This window comes from Bubalus bubalis, chromosome 15 (assembly GCF_019923935.1).
Source record: "Bubalus bubalis isolate 160015118507 breed Murrah chromosome 15, NDDB_SH_1, whole genome shotgun sequence".
In the NCBI taxonomy this organism is placed as follows: Eukaryota; Metazoa; Chordata; class Mammalia; order Artiodactyla; family Bovidae; genus Bubalus; species Bubalus bubalis.
This window is the reverse complement of record NC_059171.1, coordinates 49857034-49876134: the sequence shown is the minus strand read 5'-3', so window position 1 is coordinate 49876134 and position 19101 is coordinate 49857034. Positions and strand designations below refer to the sequence as shown.

The 19101-nt window shown below is 37.8% G+C and overlaps 1 protein-coding gene across 1 annotated transcript in view; it reads left to right on the top strand.

Annotated features, from left to right (window-relative positions):
- Positions 1 to 6970, top strand: part of PREX2 (phosphatidylinositol-3,4,5-trisphosphate dependent Rac exchange factor 2) — a 298802-nt gene extending 291832 nt beyond the window's left edge. The window contains exon 40 of the mRNA XM_006061194.4: positions 1451 to 6970. Within this exon, the coding sequence (XP_006061256.2) occupies positions 1451 to 1496 (46 nt within the window). The 3' untranslated portion in view covers positions 1497 to 6970. The remainder of the gene's footprint in view (positions 1 to 1450) is intronic.
- The last annotated feature ends 12131 nt before the right edge of the window (positions 6971 to 19101 follow it).

Below are 19101 nucleotides of genomic sequence, written 5' to 3'. Positions count from 1 at the left end.
TTATAATTTGCTGAATTTGTCAGCAGCACATTTAAACTGTGTTCAATTTCATCTGTAAAAGATAGTGACTTAGCACAGAGACCCCTGGGTTTGGAATGCTTTTAACACAGAGTAAAGTTGGACTTCTCTGGCAGTTCAATGGTTAAGACTCCATGCTTCCAATAGGAGGTGTTGGTTAAAGCTCTGGTCAGGGAACTGGCATCTCACGTGCTGTGTGATGTAGCTGAAAAAAGGAAAAAAAAAGAACGTAAAATGGAGCAAAGTTGAAATTTACACCTTATATTTCTAGAGCATAAGACTAAGCTCTGAAGTAGGACCAGCATGGCCACATTCTTATCGAGGACTCCAGGCTTACAACCAGCTTCATTACATCTGCTGGTGTTCACTCAAAGTGTAAAGGTTAGTCACTCAGTCATGTCCAACTCTTTGGGACCCCATGGACTGTAGCCCACCAGGCTCCTCTGTCCATGGGAACTCTCCTGGCAAGAATACTGAAGTGGCTTGCCATTTCCTTCTCCAGGGGATCTTCCTGACCCAGGGATCGAACCCAGGTCTCCATTGCAGGCAGATTCTTTACAGTTTGAGCCACCAGGGAAGCCTACCTGTTCTCTCAGCTTTGGCCTTAGTAATGGGTGTGCTTTATGTATCACTACTGAAGCAGTTATATCAACCTTCATTTGGTTCTGGAGTTAGGAGTCAACCATTCAGAAGAACGTGAAGCAATAGAACTTGTCATCTTCCAGGTTCTGTGCCCCGAGCTTTGCCTGCATGCTGTCTGATTTCAGAAAACTAGACCTGAGAGGCAAAGAGAGCATCTTGGGGTCATCGCCACCAGTTCAAACGGATTCCTTGGCCCACTTGAATCTCCACCTGATTCTATTGACAAGGGAGTGACAGTGTGGATAGAGCTGGGCAGGTGTTCCTTAGGAAACACCAGCTCCTTGTGCCTTGAAATTCAGGCCTCAGGACTGTGTCTCATCAGCCTAGCCTTGACCAACTGTCAGCACCACCAGGATGGTACAAGTGAGGCAGAGTTCTAGAACTCGGAAAGTCAGGAATGACTTCAGAGAGAGATGCTATGTTGCTGCAAGATAATCATAATACATATGATGCTAAGTACCTCCTAGATTTCAGAGCATCACTTTTGCTACCAGCAAGGTGAACAGCCCAGATTGACAGCACTGGAGCAGAAGCAGCTGGTATAAAAACGGCAGCATTGCCTAGTCAGTGGGCATGTAGATGTGCAAAGAGACGTGGGTGTTTTGTAATAACAGAACCAAAATTTTGAAGTTTGCTAACGCACATGCAATTTTTAGTGAAATAGGTGATAGGATCTTGACTGACTCCCAAACCAAGAAGTTCTTGTCAATGTATTTGTCATACCAATAAAAACATCTCAAGTGATCTAAATGTGCTGGGTCACTGTCACACCTTCCCATGCCTTTTCTAGGCTGTACAAGCTGTGTGAGCCGCCTCCTCCGGTTGGAGAAGAATGAGGAGCATCTTCAAGGAACCAGACAAGCAGAAGCTTCTGAACACTGGATGAGACAAAGGACATGCTGGCTAAACATCCTCCACTGAACATAAAGAAATGGACTTTTTTTCTCTGACTCTTTCATCATGCTGTAAATAACTAATGTTCAGTTTGTACTTAGATGTTTGTGCTAGAAATGGATAGAAGTCCATTCAAACAACTCAGCTTCACAAACTGATCTCTGTGTTAACATGAATTATTTGTCCTGGAGATTATATGAAAAAAGATCCAAGATGAAACATTAACCATTGTGCCTCCTTTCCCATTTATTGAAATTACTATATTGCATTCGCTTTTCATCTTCTCCAAATGGAGCATGTAATGATGGATATCTCCACTTGAAGAATTCTGTCATTGGAGAACCTGGTCACACTTTCCAGGTGATCACACAGAAATGCGGCAGACGGCAGAGACTGGGCGTCGTAGGTTTTTGGTCTCCTGCTTGCATCTGAGAAAGTCATTTGTGGGTGAAAGGTGAGGAGCATCCTTTACTCTTTTTCAGTAAGAGAAAGAGTATTTTTCAGTAGAGGAGAAGAGAGCTGACTGAGGCGTCCAGCAGCATCTTCTTCCAGCTGCTTTCAGGGACGCTTTCTGCTTGGAGAGTTCCAGTGAACGAGTGCTGTCCTCGGTCTCTGAAATGTACATGGCTTCCTTGGATAATGAGTCCTGAAGCTGGGACGTAGGTGTCCAGGGGTGCGGAGAAGCAGGGATTGGGAAGGATTGGGAGGATGACTAGGGTGAAGCAGGGGAAAATAAACCTATTAAAAAACTCAACCTTTAAATTTGAAAGATACCTGAAAATCTTGTTCAGGCTTTCATATGCGATGTCAGACTCTTAGAGAATACACTACACTGAGTGTGTTTCTATCAAGGTAGTATATGTATAACATGAGAAAATAAAGCTTTATTTGTTGAACTTTAAAAGGACTATTAGAGACCTTGATAATCTATGAAAGTACAAGCTATATTCTATTTTCATTCTAAAGTTTACATAATGTTTATCTGTCTACACTGATAAAATATTAATAATGTTTCCTTAGCATAGTGAAAATTGTAATATTGATTTAAAATCTATAATTTTTCAAAACAGTTAAATGCCCCTGCTGTGATTGTGATACTTATGTGGATTTAGATTAATTTCCAATATGAAATGCTGTCCATAAGTAAAGTATTTACAAACCATTATTAAATTTTAATTTATGAAATTTGGTAATAGTTTTCAAACTCATTAAAAAGCTTTCATCACTAGCACTTGTGTATTCAATAACAGAAACACTGTGTTATGTATATATGAGGTCTTCATGTCCTGGTCAAGGTAATAAATGTTATTTCGCATAGAAACATTGAAGACTTTCATGATAAGTACATATTTATAACGAAAAATAAACCAACATCAGAGTTTTCAGACAAAAAAGTTGAACACTTTGAATTTAATGAAGACATAACCTTAATATAAATATTTGCATTAAATGTGTTCTTAACTTTCAGGGCTTTAACATTTTTGATACTATTGCCAGTAATCCTGAAGGTCCATGAAATTAGTAAATTGTGATGTTCCTGTTACTGACGATTTGATTACATTTAACATGGGAATAATGAGTGAGCAAAACTGATTAACTAGCAAGTACTTTTCATGTTGTCATTACTGTTCTCTGATCACCACCCTGGAAGCCGTGTTCCTTGTTAAAGGTCTGAAGAGGCCACTTAAACATTTCAGTCATACTTTGTATTTCATGGGAGAAATTATCTGCTATTGTAGTGTTTATAAATTAGCATACTTTAAGATTGAATCTCTATATAATGTACTTAATACTATTTTAAGGGTTAAACAAGGTGTAAATGTACCATCTATCAATGCTTGGCACTTAAAAGCTCAAAAGTTAGTGATGACGTTACCATCAATCACTGTGATTTTTTATTGTAATGAAAACTGTAGCTAAAACCTAAGTAATTTCTATGTGCCAAGCAATACCTCCAGGTGCTTTGCCATAGTTTCTTGTTATTGCTTCATTCATCCTCATATTGATGCTTTGAGGTGATATTCTTAGCATCACCCCTGTTTTACAGTTGAGGAACTGAAGCAAAGAATGGTCCAGTGACTTGCCCAGGATGACATGGCCAATAAGTGGTAGAACCAGGATTTGAGCTTAGGAAGTCTGCCTTCTTAATACATTGTGTTACTTTTCCTTATTAATACAGGAAATGTTATAATACTGCCAGTTATTTGTTAGTAAAGTTGGAGTTCTGTGTGGCGTGGGCCATTATATTATACGTGTTATGTTAAGAAAAAAGTGAATGGAAACATATAAAGTGCCTCTAAATATATGAAAATCACAGGATATGCTGGACATTTTCCCATTCTGTATACACATTATGAAGTAACCTAATGCTATTGCAATCTGAAAAGACATGATCTATTCCTCATAATTGAAGATAACAGTTTTAGACATGTTTTTAAAGTCTTGAGTAGTACAATATATAAAATTGGACTGATTCCAAAACAGTGGTGACAGCAAAAAGTCGTGTGAGTGAATGAATAAGGACAGCTCTTCAACACCACCATGTACCTCTGTGTGACGGTGGGCATTCAACTGACCTGGAGCTTTTATATGGGCTCGGGCATGTTCAGGGTGGTGTGACCCTAGATTGGCCTTGATGTGACCATAGACTGGCCTTGAGTTTTTAGAATGGGTTTACCTAAATGCTCACATACTGTTCTGAAACCAGTGTACCTTTAAACGTTACAAAAGCCTGCTAACAGTTCTTCCAGGTTCTCCCAACTTTGCAGTTTAAGTGTGGACCTCTGCCTCTCTCCACCTAAAACAGAAGGTCACGCCTAGAAATGTTGGTTCTTAATATGGGGCTGAATCATAAATACTTGTTAACTAGTAATTCATAGTCAAGAAATCTGAAACATTCCATTGTACCTTATAAAGTTTTCTTATTAAATATTAAAAATTAATATTAAAGGTATGAGTAATTCGAGGAGACTAGAATTTTACACCTATTTCCATTACATTTAATGAAAAAGAATGGAAGAAAGAAAGAAGGAGGAAATAAAGAGGGATGGAAGAAGGGAGGGAAGGAGGAAGGAAAGAACTTTTGTACTGGTTTTACTTATTATACTGGATATGTAATGTTGAATTTAGAATCTAGGCTTTATTTTATGAACCAGTATCCCCATCTTAGGAGTGTCATACTATTTTTTGTCTTTTCAAATTACATTTTTCTAGTGATTTAGATTCCCTTGCATTCAATGGCCACTCTTCTTACAGCAACAATGTTCAATTTAAAGTTAGAATAACTTCTGATATTATAACATATATGACATTGTAATGATATTGGTTCAGACTCTCTTAATTTAAATTTTGTGATGAATTCAGAACAGCATGATACTGACCTTGGCATTAACTGTGAAAGCCAAGAAAATGAACAGATAAAAAAATCCTGAGTGGCATATTAAGTCATTTAGGAAAACAAACTATTTTCTACTCCTTGGACACATTTTACCAGCAAAACTAATTTTACTGACTTGGAAGCATTCCTTTGAGTTACTGTATGTATTTGAAAATAATAAATTTGTAATTAGAACACTACTCTTTCATTAGTTCAAATAGTTCCTATGTAGCATGGTTTAGTGTAGAATAGAAGGCATATTTTTATTCACCTACATATTCAGTAAAACATAAAGTTGAAATTTGAAATGACTAATTTTAAGTCATTTTCATTTACCTTTTACTTTAAAGGTCATTTTTAGATTTTCTTCACTAGCTGAATTTACAAATAGTGAAACTAACCTTTAGCATGTGATTAAATTGCTTCTGAATTTTAAAATTTATGTTTCATTTTTAAAGGCTTTTAAAGTGAATTATCATACAAAATGATAGCTCAGTTATGATCCCAACGTTAGTAATAGTTACTTCATTAACAGGTGTATATATTAATCGATTTGCCGAATGAGTTGTCAGTTGTCCTATGTAAGTATGAAGGCAAAAATTTTGGAAACGGTTTAGGACCATCTGAACCTTGATTAAGAAAAATATTCTGTATTTTATAAAGTTTTTCACATTTAGAGATGAGCTTCAGAAGAGTTTCATCCTTTGTGAAGCAGACGAGTTGGGATAAGCTTCCAGCAGGTGTCTGGACCAAGAATGGGCTCAGGCTGATTCCTTTTACATACAGGGGCCACAAACTTGGAAGGTGCTGTGATTCCATAAGAGTTATTGTGCTTAGTCTTTTGTTTTCGAAAAATTTGCTACTTAAAAGTTTTGTTTTTAACAGTAATCTCAGCGTTCATTTTGCCAAGTTGTGCTTGACCTCCTTCACTCAGGATAGTTTGCTTCTCTCACTGAGAAGACATTTCTGAAGTCTACTAGCTATACTAAGAGATAAATATATATTTTATATACATATATTAATATTTATAATGTTTTGTTTTTATGATAATACATTATAAAAATGACTTAGAGTCTTCTGTCTTATTTTGTATGAAGGTATGAAATATGGAGTGGTTCAGTATATTGAATGTGTGTCTAAATATGGCGTAAGTGTCGCTGGTAGGCCATCTTTTGATGACTGGCACTAGTCTGCTACTTAGTCTGGAGTCTATTGATCTGGCTTTGCCATCAGAGGTAGTTGATTAAGAACAAAATTATTGAATTCTTAAATGATAGTTCTAGTAGAAATAGAAAGCTTTGGACAGTTCATTTGGGGTCAAATAACAGAATAAATATTATCCACTCGTGTTCATTCAACAAACGTGTTTGAGGATTCACTTTGTGAAAGGCACAGTTGGTGGGCTGCCTTTATGCATTGCATGTATTTGGTTCAAAAATCTTCTCATTGTCTCCTCCGCGTTAATCTCCTTTGTGTCTTTTTCCTGTAATGACGTTATTTGTAATGCAAACTTATTCTAATACCATGTAGATATCTATGTTGTGTAATTTCAAGAATACTAAGTTGATAAAATGCTCTAGAAAGCATACATTTAAACTTAAGTATCTAATCACTCAAGCAAATTTACTAGAGTTTCAGATGAATATATATTTTTGTAACTGCCAAGTAAATGAGTAGAACATAGCTTTTTTGTTTAAAAATATTTTTATAAGTATGCATTTACACACTCTTCATTATTTTAAACATTAAAATATCAAATGGGTTCTATAAATAGTGGTTCTTTTGAATATATGCATATTTAACGTTGTGTAACACCCAAACTGTAATGACAAATGTCACATGAATATGTTATTATAGTAGTGTGCTTTTTCCTTTGTAAAATATATGTAACATAGTTTGAATCTCTGAGTATTTTGTGCATGGTTAAAATAATCAACTGTATTATGTATTTTATATCATTTATTTTTGTCTGCAGAAAAGACTAGAATAGTAACATTGTATCATGTGTCGAAAATAATAAAGTGAAATGTAGTATGACCATTTCAGTTTCTATCCATTTAAATTTAATCAATTCCTGTTATGTTTTCACCTGTTTAAGAGACAAAAATATGCATGAAACAGAGCTTTTCATTCTTTAAGAATTCACAAGCTCAATAGAAGAAACTTTGATAAACATGTGAAACAGATCTACAAATATGAACTAAGGTGAGTTGTAGAGACAGTAACTGCTAGGAAAAGAAGCTAAATAGGGGCAGGAAATGGCACCCCACTCCAGTACTCTTGCCTGGAAAATCCCATGGACGGAGGAGCCTGGTAGGCTCCAGTCCATGGGGTTGCTAAGAATCGGGAACGACTATGCGACTTCCCTTTGACTTTTCACTTTCATGCATTGGAGAAGGAAATGGCAACCCACTCCAGTGTTCTTGCCTGGAGAATCCCAGGGACAGTGGAGCCTGATGGGCTGCCGTCTATGGGGTCGCACAGATTCAGACACAACTGAAGCGACTTAGCAGCAGCAGCAAGCTTCACAGAAAGAGACTGCGTGTTCCTTGAATTAATGAGCCAGTCTATCAAGGTTTATTCAGTACCTGTTATGGATAAGCCCCTATCATGGTTGCTGAGGGTGTTATAAATGCATATAATTCCCAGACTCTACAGTTAAATAACTGCGTAATATAAATGACTATCATAGTGCACAAACTAAAATGGTAATTACCGAAAAAAGGCAATATACTCCAATACAAAACGAGAGGTAGGATGATGAGAAATATGTGCCATAGAAATACAAGGAATTCAGATTCAACCCAATGTCTCTTTATTGGGCATCTAGAAATTTCTTAACAGGTTCTGAGCTAAGCTGGATAATCAGTCCTTAGAAACATATATGGCTATTGCTCATGTGGAGTTTACAGTTCTAGAAGGGGAAGGCTAATGAGAAAACACAGAAACGATCAAAGTTGGCTAGGCCAGTGTTCAGAATGTGTAAGATTAAGCAACAGAAGAAGTGGACGCGGCCTTGTAACAAGAACAGCTTGTACTGAGATGCAAATGTGCCAGATTGTGAGATGGTGAGTAAATTAGTTTGGATAGAGGATCGAGATTTGTGAATATGATAACTAATAATGCTGAACATTTTACCTGAGCTTTTGGCTGTTAATATAATGATTTGGGGGCTTCCCTGGTAGCTCAGATGGTAAAGAATCTGCCTGCAATGCGGGAGACCTGGGTTCGATCCCTGGGTTGGGAAGATCCCCTGGAGAAGGAAAAGGCTCCCCACTCCAGTATTTTGGCCTGGAGAATTCTGCAAAGAGTCAGACATGACAGAGCAACTTTCACAAATAATGTTTTGTATGAATTGTCTGTTTAGATGCTTGCACATTTTTATTGAGCTTGTTGCTTTTTATTATTAGATTATAAATTTCTTTATATACCAAAGAAAAAAAAGATTTATGGATGTGATTAGAGAGAGATATGGAATGAAAAGAAGGTTGAATCTGGATGGTATAGGTGTCTCAGTGCCAGGCTAAGAAGTCTGGACATTTTACAGGGAATAAAATTGAGACATCTAGTTAATAACAATAATAAAAAATTACAAAATTCCAGTGAGGAGTTTGAAAAATTTGTATGATGTTGACTATATAGACCACCTCAGAAAAGAGGAAGGAGATAATCATTGGAGGAAACAAAAATCAATAACTACATTTTACCTTTTGGAGATTGCTGGTATATTGAGATTGCAAATTTAATACAGTAATAAGAAAAACTGGAATGAACAAATAGAGGTTATTTGTTTTAGAGCAGCAGTCCAGACACTGGTGTTCCAGAGTCACTATTAGGTCGCTATTAGACACACATACAAAACGTATTTTGTGGTCAAAATTGGTTTTAAGAAACACAGACTCAAACAGATTTGCTTTATCATAGGACTTCTCTGACCTTTTAATATACTTATAAAAATCACAACTTTGGAAGAAAGAGGTGATGTGTTTCACAACTTCTAGAAGAGAGGACATGTTTCATAGAAGATTTGCTAATATTTTCTTGGAATGCAAATATTCAGTGGAGCACAGAGTGGGAAAACTGTTCTAAAAACGTCATGATAACATAAAGGGGAAAGAAGGTAAACAAGAGATGGGGCAGCCATTTATTACCTGGTTTGGTGGCGGCAGGGGGAGGAAAGCTTTAAGGCTTAAAGGAAGAACTACTGACAAATTTTTTTTAATCTATTTTTGTTTTTTACTGAAATATAGTTAATGTGCAATGTTGTGTCAATTTCTGGTGTATAGCAAAGGACATTGACATAAATGAACAATAACAGTGGATTAGAATTAAAATCAGGATGTGATATTGTCTCCATTCATCCATGTTCAGAACGTTAGGGGCTTGGAAGAACATACTCCATTCAAATGCAGACATATCCTTTCTGATCATTTCAGCTTATAATGTGATGAGATGTTAGAATAGAGGATATTTTATTTATTTTTTTTAATTTAATTTTATTTTTAAACTTTACATAATTGTATTAGTTTTGCCAAATATCAAAATGAAGTGACTCAAATATTGATGGCACCAGTTTGCCATGTTTTCTGGACTAAATTTGTAATTCTGCATGGCCATGTCCAGGGTGCTTAAGTTAGATGACATAAAGGTTAAAGACTAATTTTCTTTTCACAAAAAGTATTTTAAAATTTAGGTACATGAATCAAGGTAAATTGAAAGTGGTCAAACAGGAGATGGCAAGAGTGAACATTGACATTTTAGGAATCAGTGAACTAAAATGGACTGGAATGGGTGAATTTAACTCAGATGACCATTGTATCTAGTACTGTGGGCAAGAATCCCTTAGAAGAAATGGAGTAGCCCCCACAGTCAACAAAAGAGTCTGAAATGCAATACTTGGATGCAATCTCAAAAATGACAGAATGATTTCAGTTCAATTCCAAGGCAAACCATTCACTATCAGAGTAATGCAAGTAAGTCTATGCCCCATATACTAATGCTGAAGAAGAAGTTGAATGGTCTATGAAGACCTACAAGAACTAAATCTTCTAGAACTAAAACCCAAAAAAGATATCCTTTTCATCATAGGGGACTGGAATGCAAAAGTAGAAAGTTAAGAGATACTTGGAGTAACAGGCAAATTTGGCCTTGGAGTAAAAACAAAGCAGGTAAAAGGCTAACAGAGTTTTGCCAAGATAACGCACTGGTCATAGCAAACACCCTCTTCCAGCAGCACAAGAGAAGACTCTACACATGGACATCACCAGATGGTCAATACTGAAATCAGATTGATTATATTCTTTGCAGCCAAAGATGGAGAAGCTCTATACAGTCAGCAAAAATAAGACCAGGAGCTGACTATGGCTCAGCTCATGAACTCCTTACTGCCAAATTCAGACTTAAATTGAAGAAAGTAGGGAAAACCACTAGACCATTCAGGTATGACCTAAATCAAATCCCTTACGATTATACAGTGGAAGTGACAAACAGATTAAAGGGATTAGATCTGATAGACAGAGTGCCCAAAGAACTATGGACAGAGGATCATGACATTGTACAGGAGGCAGTGATCAAGACCATCCCCAAGGAAAAGAAATACAAAAAGGCAAAATGGTTGTCTGAGGAGGCCTTACAAATAGCTGAGAAAAGAAGAGAAAGGAGAAAAGGAAAGATATAAGCATCTGAATGCAGAGTTCCAAAGAATAGCAAGGAGAGACAAGAAAGCCTTCCTCAGTGATCAATGCAAAGAAATAGAAGAAAACAATAGAATGGGAAAGAGTAGACATCCCTTCAAGAAAATTAGAGACACCAAAGGAAAATTTCATGCAAAGAAGAGCACAATAAAGGACAAAAATGGTAGGGACCTAACAGAAGCAGAAGGTATTAAGAATACACAGAAGACTATACCAAAAGGAGCTTCATGACCCAGATAACCACTATGCTGTGATCACTCACCTAGAGCCAGACATCCTGGAATGTGAAGTCAAGTGTGCCTTAGGAAGCATCACTACGAACAAAGCTAATGGAGGTGATGGAATTCCAGTTGCTGCTGCTGCTAAGTCACTTCAGTCGTGTCCAGCTCTGTGCGACTCCATAGACAGAAGCCCACCAGGCTCCCCTGTCCCTGGGATTCTCCAGGCAAGAACACTGGAGTGGGTTGCCATTTCCTTCTCCAATGCATGAAAGTGAAAAGTGAAAGTGAAGTCACTCAGTCGTGTCCTACTCTTAGCGACCCCATGGACTGCAGCCCACCAGGCTCCTCTGTCCATGGGATTTTCCAGGCAAGAGTACCGGAGTGGGATGCCATTGCCTTCTCCAGAAATTCCAGTTGAGGTATTTCAAATCCTAAAAGATGATGTTGTGAAAGTGCTGCACACAATATGCCAGCAAATTTGGAAAACTCAGCAGTGGCCACAGGACTGGAAAAGGTCAGTTTTCATTCAATCTTGACTAAGCAACTGAACTGACTGATTTTAAAATGTTAAGTGTGGGGTTTTCTAGACTGACATTGGTCTGCTATTTGAACATGATCTGAAGTGTTGCTGTTCAGTTGCTAAGTCATGTTTGATTCTTTGTGACCCCATGAACTGCAGCATGCTAGGCTTCCTTGTCCTTCACTATCTCCCAGAGTTTGCTCAAATTCATGCTCACTGAGTCGATGATGCCATCAAGCCATCTCATCCTCTGTCGTCCCCTTCTCCTCCTGCCCTTAATTTTTCCCAGCATCAGGGTCTTTTCCAAAGAGTCAGCTCTTCAGGTCAGGTGGCCAAAGTAACGGAGCTTCAGCATCAACATCAGTCCTTCCAATGAATATTCAATGTTGATTTCCTTTGCAGTAATACAGATATCTCACAGATTTTTTGAAGCCGTGTCTTGAAAATATGAACCCTCAGGTCATCGCCGATATTCCTTGGGATGAGGAATTTTTCACTGTTAGTTCAAGTGCACACTCAAGAAAAATTTCAGTATAAGACTGTCTAGAAATTCAGCAAGTCACAGAGTTCCTTGACTCTCTGCCCTTGACTCACTATCCTGCTTTTACATAGGAGAGACCTGTGAACTCCTTGTCAGAAAAATGATGAGATATATTATTCTAGGGCTGTGTGCTGAGAGAAAAAGGCAGTGATCACCACATGATATAGTAGAGTGTGCTGTTGAGGGCACTTTAGTGCAGAAGGATGAAGACAAGTGAGGATATAAATGATGGTGCAAGAATGACTAAGGACATACAGGGACAGATTGCCAGGAAATATTAGGTCTGTTAGAAACCTCTGCCACTCAAATTGCCCTCATGTTGACTCGCAGTTAAAAATGTTTATTTCAGAGGTTAGAGGTTAGGACGTTACCTAATTTTAGCAATGAGGGATCTGGAAGTTACTGGAGAAAATAGACTCAATGATGGTACGAAAAGTCTTATTTACAGTCTTAGAAAAACATATTTCAGTTTTCTAAACTATTGGTTGGAAGGATTAGCTTTCTTTCCTACTTTTTTTTTTTTTTCTAAAAGAGTCTTTTATTGAGTATGTTACAATATTGCTTCTGTTTTAAGCTTTACTATTTTGGCTGCTAGGCCTGTAGGATCTTAGCTCCCCATCCAGGGATTGAACCCACACCCCCTGCACAGGAAGGTAAAGTCTTAACCACTGGACCACTAGGGAAGTCAGCCCACTTTTTTCTAATTGAGGTGAAATTTACATAACATGAACTCAACCATTATAAAGTGTAAAATTCACTGGCACTTAGTCCATCTGCCATGCTGTGTGTGCAAACATCACCTCTCTAGTTCCAAAGCATCCAACCATCCAAACAGGCTTTTCTTAAGTTAAACTTTTGAGATGGGGTTTCCCAGGTGGCATTAGTGGTAAAGAACCCACCTGCCAATGCACAAGAGATGTGAGTTTGATCCCTAGGTCAGGAAGATCCCCTGGAGAAGGGCACGACAACCCACTCCAGTATTCTTGCCTAGAGAATCCTATGGACAGCGGAGCATGGCCAGCTGTAGCTGATAGGATCACAAAGAGTCAGACATGACTGAAGCAACTTAGCATGCACACAAACTTTTGAGATAATTGTCTCTTTATATATTTTGACAAAGTTTCAAAAGCAATTCAATGGATAAAGAATAGCTTTTTCACCAAATGGTTCTAAGGCATTTGGACACCGATAGGTATAAAAATGATCTCTGAACTCAATGTTATGCCTTATATGAAAATTAACTCAAAATGGATTATAGACCTAAGTGTAAAACAGGCAATGACAAAACTTTTAGGAAAAAATATAAAATCTTTGAGATCTAGCGCTTGAGTTCTAGATTTGACACAAGAAAGCATGATCTATAAAAAGAAAAATTGATAATTAGATCTTATCAAAATTTAAAACTTCTTCTATTTTAAAGCCTATGTGAAGACAGTAAAAAGACAAGTTGCAGACTGGGAGGAAATAGTTGCAAACTACATATTTGACAAATTATTAGTGTCTAAGAATATGTAAAGAACTCGGAAAAAAGCCAGTTGCAAAAGATTTCATATTGTATGATTCCATTTATATAGCTTTCTTGAAATGGCAAAATTAGAGAAATAGAAAACCAATTAGAATGAAGGAAGTATGTTGTGTAGCTATACAAGGGTGACAGGAATGGTCCTTGTGGTGATGAAAAGGTCTCTATTTTGACAGCATTAATATTGACATTCTGGTTATGAAGCTCTACTATACTTATGCAAGACCACAACTTTTCAGGGAAACTGGGTAAAGGGCATACTAGCTCTTTCTGAATTATTTCTTACAACTGCATGAGAATCTACAACAATATCCATAAAAATTTCAATTAAAAATATACAGTGAGTTTTAAACACTTCTCACAATGCTAGTTTTAAAGGTAGTTGTATTGGTAAGGAACATATATTCCTGAACATGAAATCACATTTTGAGATGTGGCTAAGAAGCATTGTGCTTTCCTTCTTTATCTTTCCTCCTCCTAGAATTCATTCATTCAGTCATTCACTCAGTTTTTCATTCATTTATTCATTCATTGAGAAAGTCAACTGCACACATTGAGCACCCACTATATGAAAACTTGGTATCGGAATTGAGTACCATGCCGCCCTCAGGGCCCCTTGAGGAGCTCATATTTTAGAGGTATGGCGAGCCTGTGTACTGCGTACAGTACAGGACTCTTGATTCAAGGGCCGCTCCAGCAGTTAATAGCTGTGTGACCCTGGGCAAGTTACTTATTTGACTCTCAAAATTCTCTGAGCTGTAAAACTATAATAATACTGCCCCTTACTTCACAGAACTGTAGCATATATTGAGTGAGATACTGTAGGTAAAAACTTAGCACTAAACCTGGTACCTAGAAACACTCTATAGTGTTCATTAGATAACAGAATATTAAATGTTGCTATGAAGTAGAACAAAGTTAGGGAGAAAGATCTGCTCTCCAAATATTCAGACAGATAGCTTATTTGGGAAATCGGAAGATAGAATTGGAGGGGATAACTGTCATTTGAAAGCATGGTATGCCATGTAAAGGAGTTCGCAGTTTATCTTGTGGGTGGTGGTGAACCTTTGGAAGTGTTGAAGCAGGGCAGCAAATGATCAAAATTGCTACATTCATAGCAGTGCAGTTAGAAGGCTGTTACAATAAACAAAATCGAGTTTCTCAGAGTGGAATTCTCAGACCAAGTTTGTCAGAATTTCCTGAAGGATTATGCTTTCAAATTGTGGTGCTGGAGAAGACTCTTGAGAGTCCCTTGGACAGCAAGATTAAACCAGTCAATCCTAAAGAAAATCAATCCTGAATATTCATCAGAAGGACTGATGCTGAAGCTGAAGCTCCAATACTTTGACCACCTGCTTCGAAGAGCTGACGCATCGGAAAAGACCCTCATGCTGGGAAAGATTGAGGGCAGGAGGAAAACGGAGTGGCAGAGGATGAGATGTTTGAATGGCATCACCAACTCAATGGACATGAGCTTGAGCAAACTCCAGGAGACAGTGAAAGACAGGAAAGCCTGGCATGCTGCAGTTTATGGGATCACAAAGATTTGGACATTGCTTAGCGACTGAACAACCACAAAGCTTGGGGATTTCATTTTAGTAAGCTTATCAGGCAATTCTCTTTGCACATTGGGGTTTGAGAATCACTGGTTTAAAGGAAAGTGATGGAATTCATAACAAAAGAGTATCGCAGAGAATAGAGAAGAAAAGGTGTTTTGAGAAATATGTAGGAGGTGTATTAGCAACATGTGTTAGTTCATAGGATATGGGAAAGTAAATTAAAAGAAGGAATCAAGGACACCTCTAAAGGTTTTAACTTGGACAGTTGGCCCCCATAATAAGGGAAGGCAGGATGAGTTGCAGACTTGAAAGAAAATAAAATATAGTTGGCCCTTCAACTATATATCCACAGGTTCCACATTCACAGATTCAATCAACTAAGGATCCAAATTATTCTTTAAAAATTCAAAGAAGTTTCGAAAAGTGAAACTTGAATTTGCTTTTGTCAGCACCTCCTTTTAACACACTTACATTGCATTTACAACTATTTACATAACATTTGCATTTTATTAGGTATTATAAGTAGCCTAGAGATGATTTAAAGTATACAGAAGGATGTGTATAAGTTATATGCAAATACCATGCTATTTTATTTGAGAGACTTGAGCATCCTGGATTTTGGTATGTGTAAGTCTTGGAACCAATCTCCCATCAATACTGAGGGACAATGGTATATGCATTTTGCAGCATGTTGAATTTGAGGACTTCCAAATGGAGACAGCTAGTTGTCCAAATAAAGCAATCTGTCTAGATTCTAAGTAAGAGATGGGGGCTGGGAAATCTAGGAAATATATGGGAATAATAAGGCCACCCACAAAAACCCATGGAGTTAGAAGCTGAGGATAAAATTCTGGGACACTGAAATTTAAGCAAAAGAAAAGATGCTGTGAGTGCAATCCTGAGGAAATATTTTAAGTGACTGAGAGAAGATTCAAGAAATAGACTGGTTTCCACATAATGTTGATCAGAGTTCCCTGTGCTATATAGTAGGTCCTCCTTCGTTATCCATTTTAAATATAGCAATGTATACCTGTTGATCTCAAACTCTGCTTGATGTTATGTGGCAGACTGGATGAGAGTGCAGTTTGGGGAAGAATGGATACATGTATCTTAGTATGGCTGAGTTGTTCTGCTGTGCATCTGAAACTATCCCAATATTGTTAATTGGCTATACTCAAATATAAAATAAAAAGTTTGACAAAAAAAGAAATAGAGTGGTCATGGAGGTCAGAAAGGTAGAGGGAATTACCAAATTCATAATTATAAGTAGATTAAGAAGAGAAAAAGAACATTTAAAATCCTTAAATTTTAAAATTTTTCTTTGTTTCTATATGCTTTTTTTTTTTTTTTAATTTTATTTTATTTTTAAACTTAACATAACTGTATTAGATTTGCCAAATATCAAAATGAATCCGCCACAGGTATACATGTGTTCCCCATCCTGAACCCTCCTCCCTCCTCCCTCCCCATTCCATCCCTCTGGGTCGTCCCAGTGCACCAGCCCCAAGCATCCAGTATCGTGCATCGAACCTGGACTGGCAACTCATTTCATACATGATATTTTACATGTTTCAATGCCATTCTCCCAAATCTTCCCACCCTCTCCCTCTCCCACAGAGTCCATAAGACTGTTCTATACATCGGTGTCTCTTTTGCTGTCTCGTACACAGGGTTATTGTTACCATCTTTCTAAATTCCATTTCTTTCAAAATGAATTATGACAGTTAATCTCACCAAAGTACCTTTTACCAGCACTTTTGTAAATATATCATATAGATTATACAATACTGATATTTGTATTAGCCCAATTCTCTCAGTATGAGTCAATTCAGTTCAGTGGCTCAGTCGTGTCCAACTCTTTTTGACCCTATGGAGCGCAGCACACTAGTCTTCCCTGTCCATCATCAACTACTGGAGTTTACTCAAACTCATGTCCATTGAGTCAGTGATGCCATTGAACCAACTCATGCTCTGTTATCCCCTTCTCCTCCTGCCCTCAATCTTTCCCAGCATCAGGGTCTTTACCAATGAGTCAGTTCTTCACATCAGGTGGCCAAAGTATTGGAGTTTCAGCTTCAACATCAGTCCTTCCAATGAATATTCAGGACTGATTTCCTTTAGGATGAACTGATTGGATCTCCTTGCAGTCCAAGGGACTCTCAAGAGTCTTCTCCAACACCACAATTGAAAAGCATCAATACTTCAGCGCTTAGCTTTCTTTATAGTCCAACTCTCACATCCATACATGACTACTGGAAAAACCATAGCTTTGACTAGATGGACCTTTGTCAGCAAAGTAATGTCTCTGCTTTTTAATATGCTGTCTAGGTTGGTCATAGCTTTCCTTCCAAGGAGTAAGTGTCTTTTAATTTCATGGTTCAGTCACCATCTACAGTGATTTTGGAGCCCAAGAAAATAAAGTCTCTCAGTGTTTCCATTGTTCCCCCATAAATTTGCCATGAAGTGATGCGACCAGATGCCATGATCTTAGTTTTCTGAATGTTGAGCTTTAAGCCAACTTTTACACTTTCCTCTTTAACTTTCATCAAGAGGCTCTTTAGTTCTTCTTCACTTTCTGCCATAAGGGTGGTGTCATCTGCATATCTGAGGTTATTGATATTTCTCCTGGCAATCTTGATTCCAGCTTGTGCTTCTTCCTGCCCAGTGTTTCTCATGATGTACTCTGCATATAAGTTAAATAAGCAGGGTGACAATATACACCCTTGACGTACTCCTTTTCCTACTTGGAACCAGTCTGTTGTTTCATGTCCAGTTCTAACTGTTGCCTCCTGACCTGCATATAGGTTTCTCAAGAGGCAGGTCAGGTGCTCTGGTATTCCCATCTCTTTCAGAATTTTCCACAGTTTATTGTGATCCACATAGTCAAAGGCTTTGGCATAGTCAATAAAGCAGAAATAGATGTTTTTCTGGAACTCTCTTGCTTTTTCGATGATCCAGTGAATGTTGGTAATTTGACCTCTGGTTCCTCTGCCTTTTCTAGCTCCAGCTTGAACATCTGGAAGTTCATGGTTCACATATTGCTGAAGCCTGGCTTGGAGAATTTTAAGCATCACTTTACTAGCGTGTGAGATGAGTGCAATTGTGTGGTAGTTTGAGCATTCTTTGGCATTGCCTTTCTTTGTGATTGGAATGAAAACTGACCTTTTCCAGTCCTGTGGCCACTGCTGAGTTTTCCAAATTTGCTGACATATTGAGTGTGGCACTTTCACAGCATCATCTTTTAGGATTTGAAATAGCTCAACTGGAATTCCATCACCTCCACTAGCTTTGTTCATAGTGATGCTTTCTAAGACCCACTTGACTTCACATTTCAGGATGTCTGGCTCCAGGTGAGTGATCACATCATTGTGATTATCTGGGTCATGAAGATCTTTTTTGTATAGTTTTTCTGTGTATTCTTGCCACCTCTTCTTAATATCTTCTGCTTGTTTTATGGTATCTTCCATACCATTTCTGTCCTTTATTGTGCCCATCTTTCCATGAAATGTTCCCTTGTTATCTCTGATTTTCTTGAAGAGATTTCTAATCTTTCCCATTCTGTTGTTTTCCTCTATTTCTTTGCATAGATCAGTGAGGAAGTCCTTCTTATCTCTCCTTGCTATTCTTTGGAACTCTGCACTCAAATGGGTACATCTTTCCTTTTCTCCTTTGCCTTTCACTTATCTTCTTTTCTCAGCTATTTGTAAGGCCTCCACAGGCAACCATTTTGCCTTTTTGTATTTCTTTCCTTTGAGGATGGTCTTAATCACTGTCTCCGGTACAATGTCGTGAACCTCCGTCCATAGTTCTTCAGGCACTCTATCAGATCTAATCCCTTGAATCTATTTCTCACTTTGATTTAGGTCATACCTGAATGGTCTAGTGGTTTTCCCTACTTTCTTCAATTTAAGTCTGAATTTGGCAGTAAGGAGTTCATCATCTGAGCTGCAGTCAACTCCCGGTCTTACTTTTGCTGACTATGTAGAGCTTCTCTATCTTGGCTGCAAAGTATATAATCAATCTGACTTCAGTATTGACCATCCGGTGATGTCCTTGTGTAGAGTCTTCTCTTGTGTTACTGGAAGAGGGTGTTTGCTATGACCAGTGCGTTATCT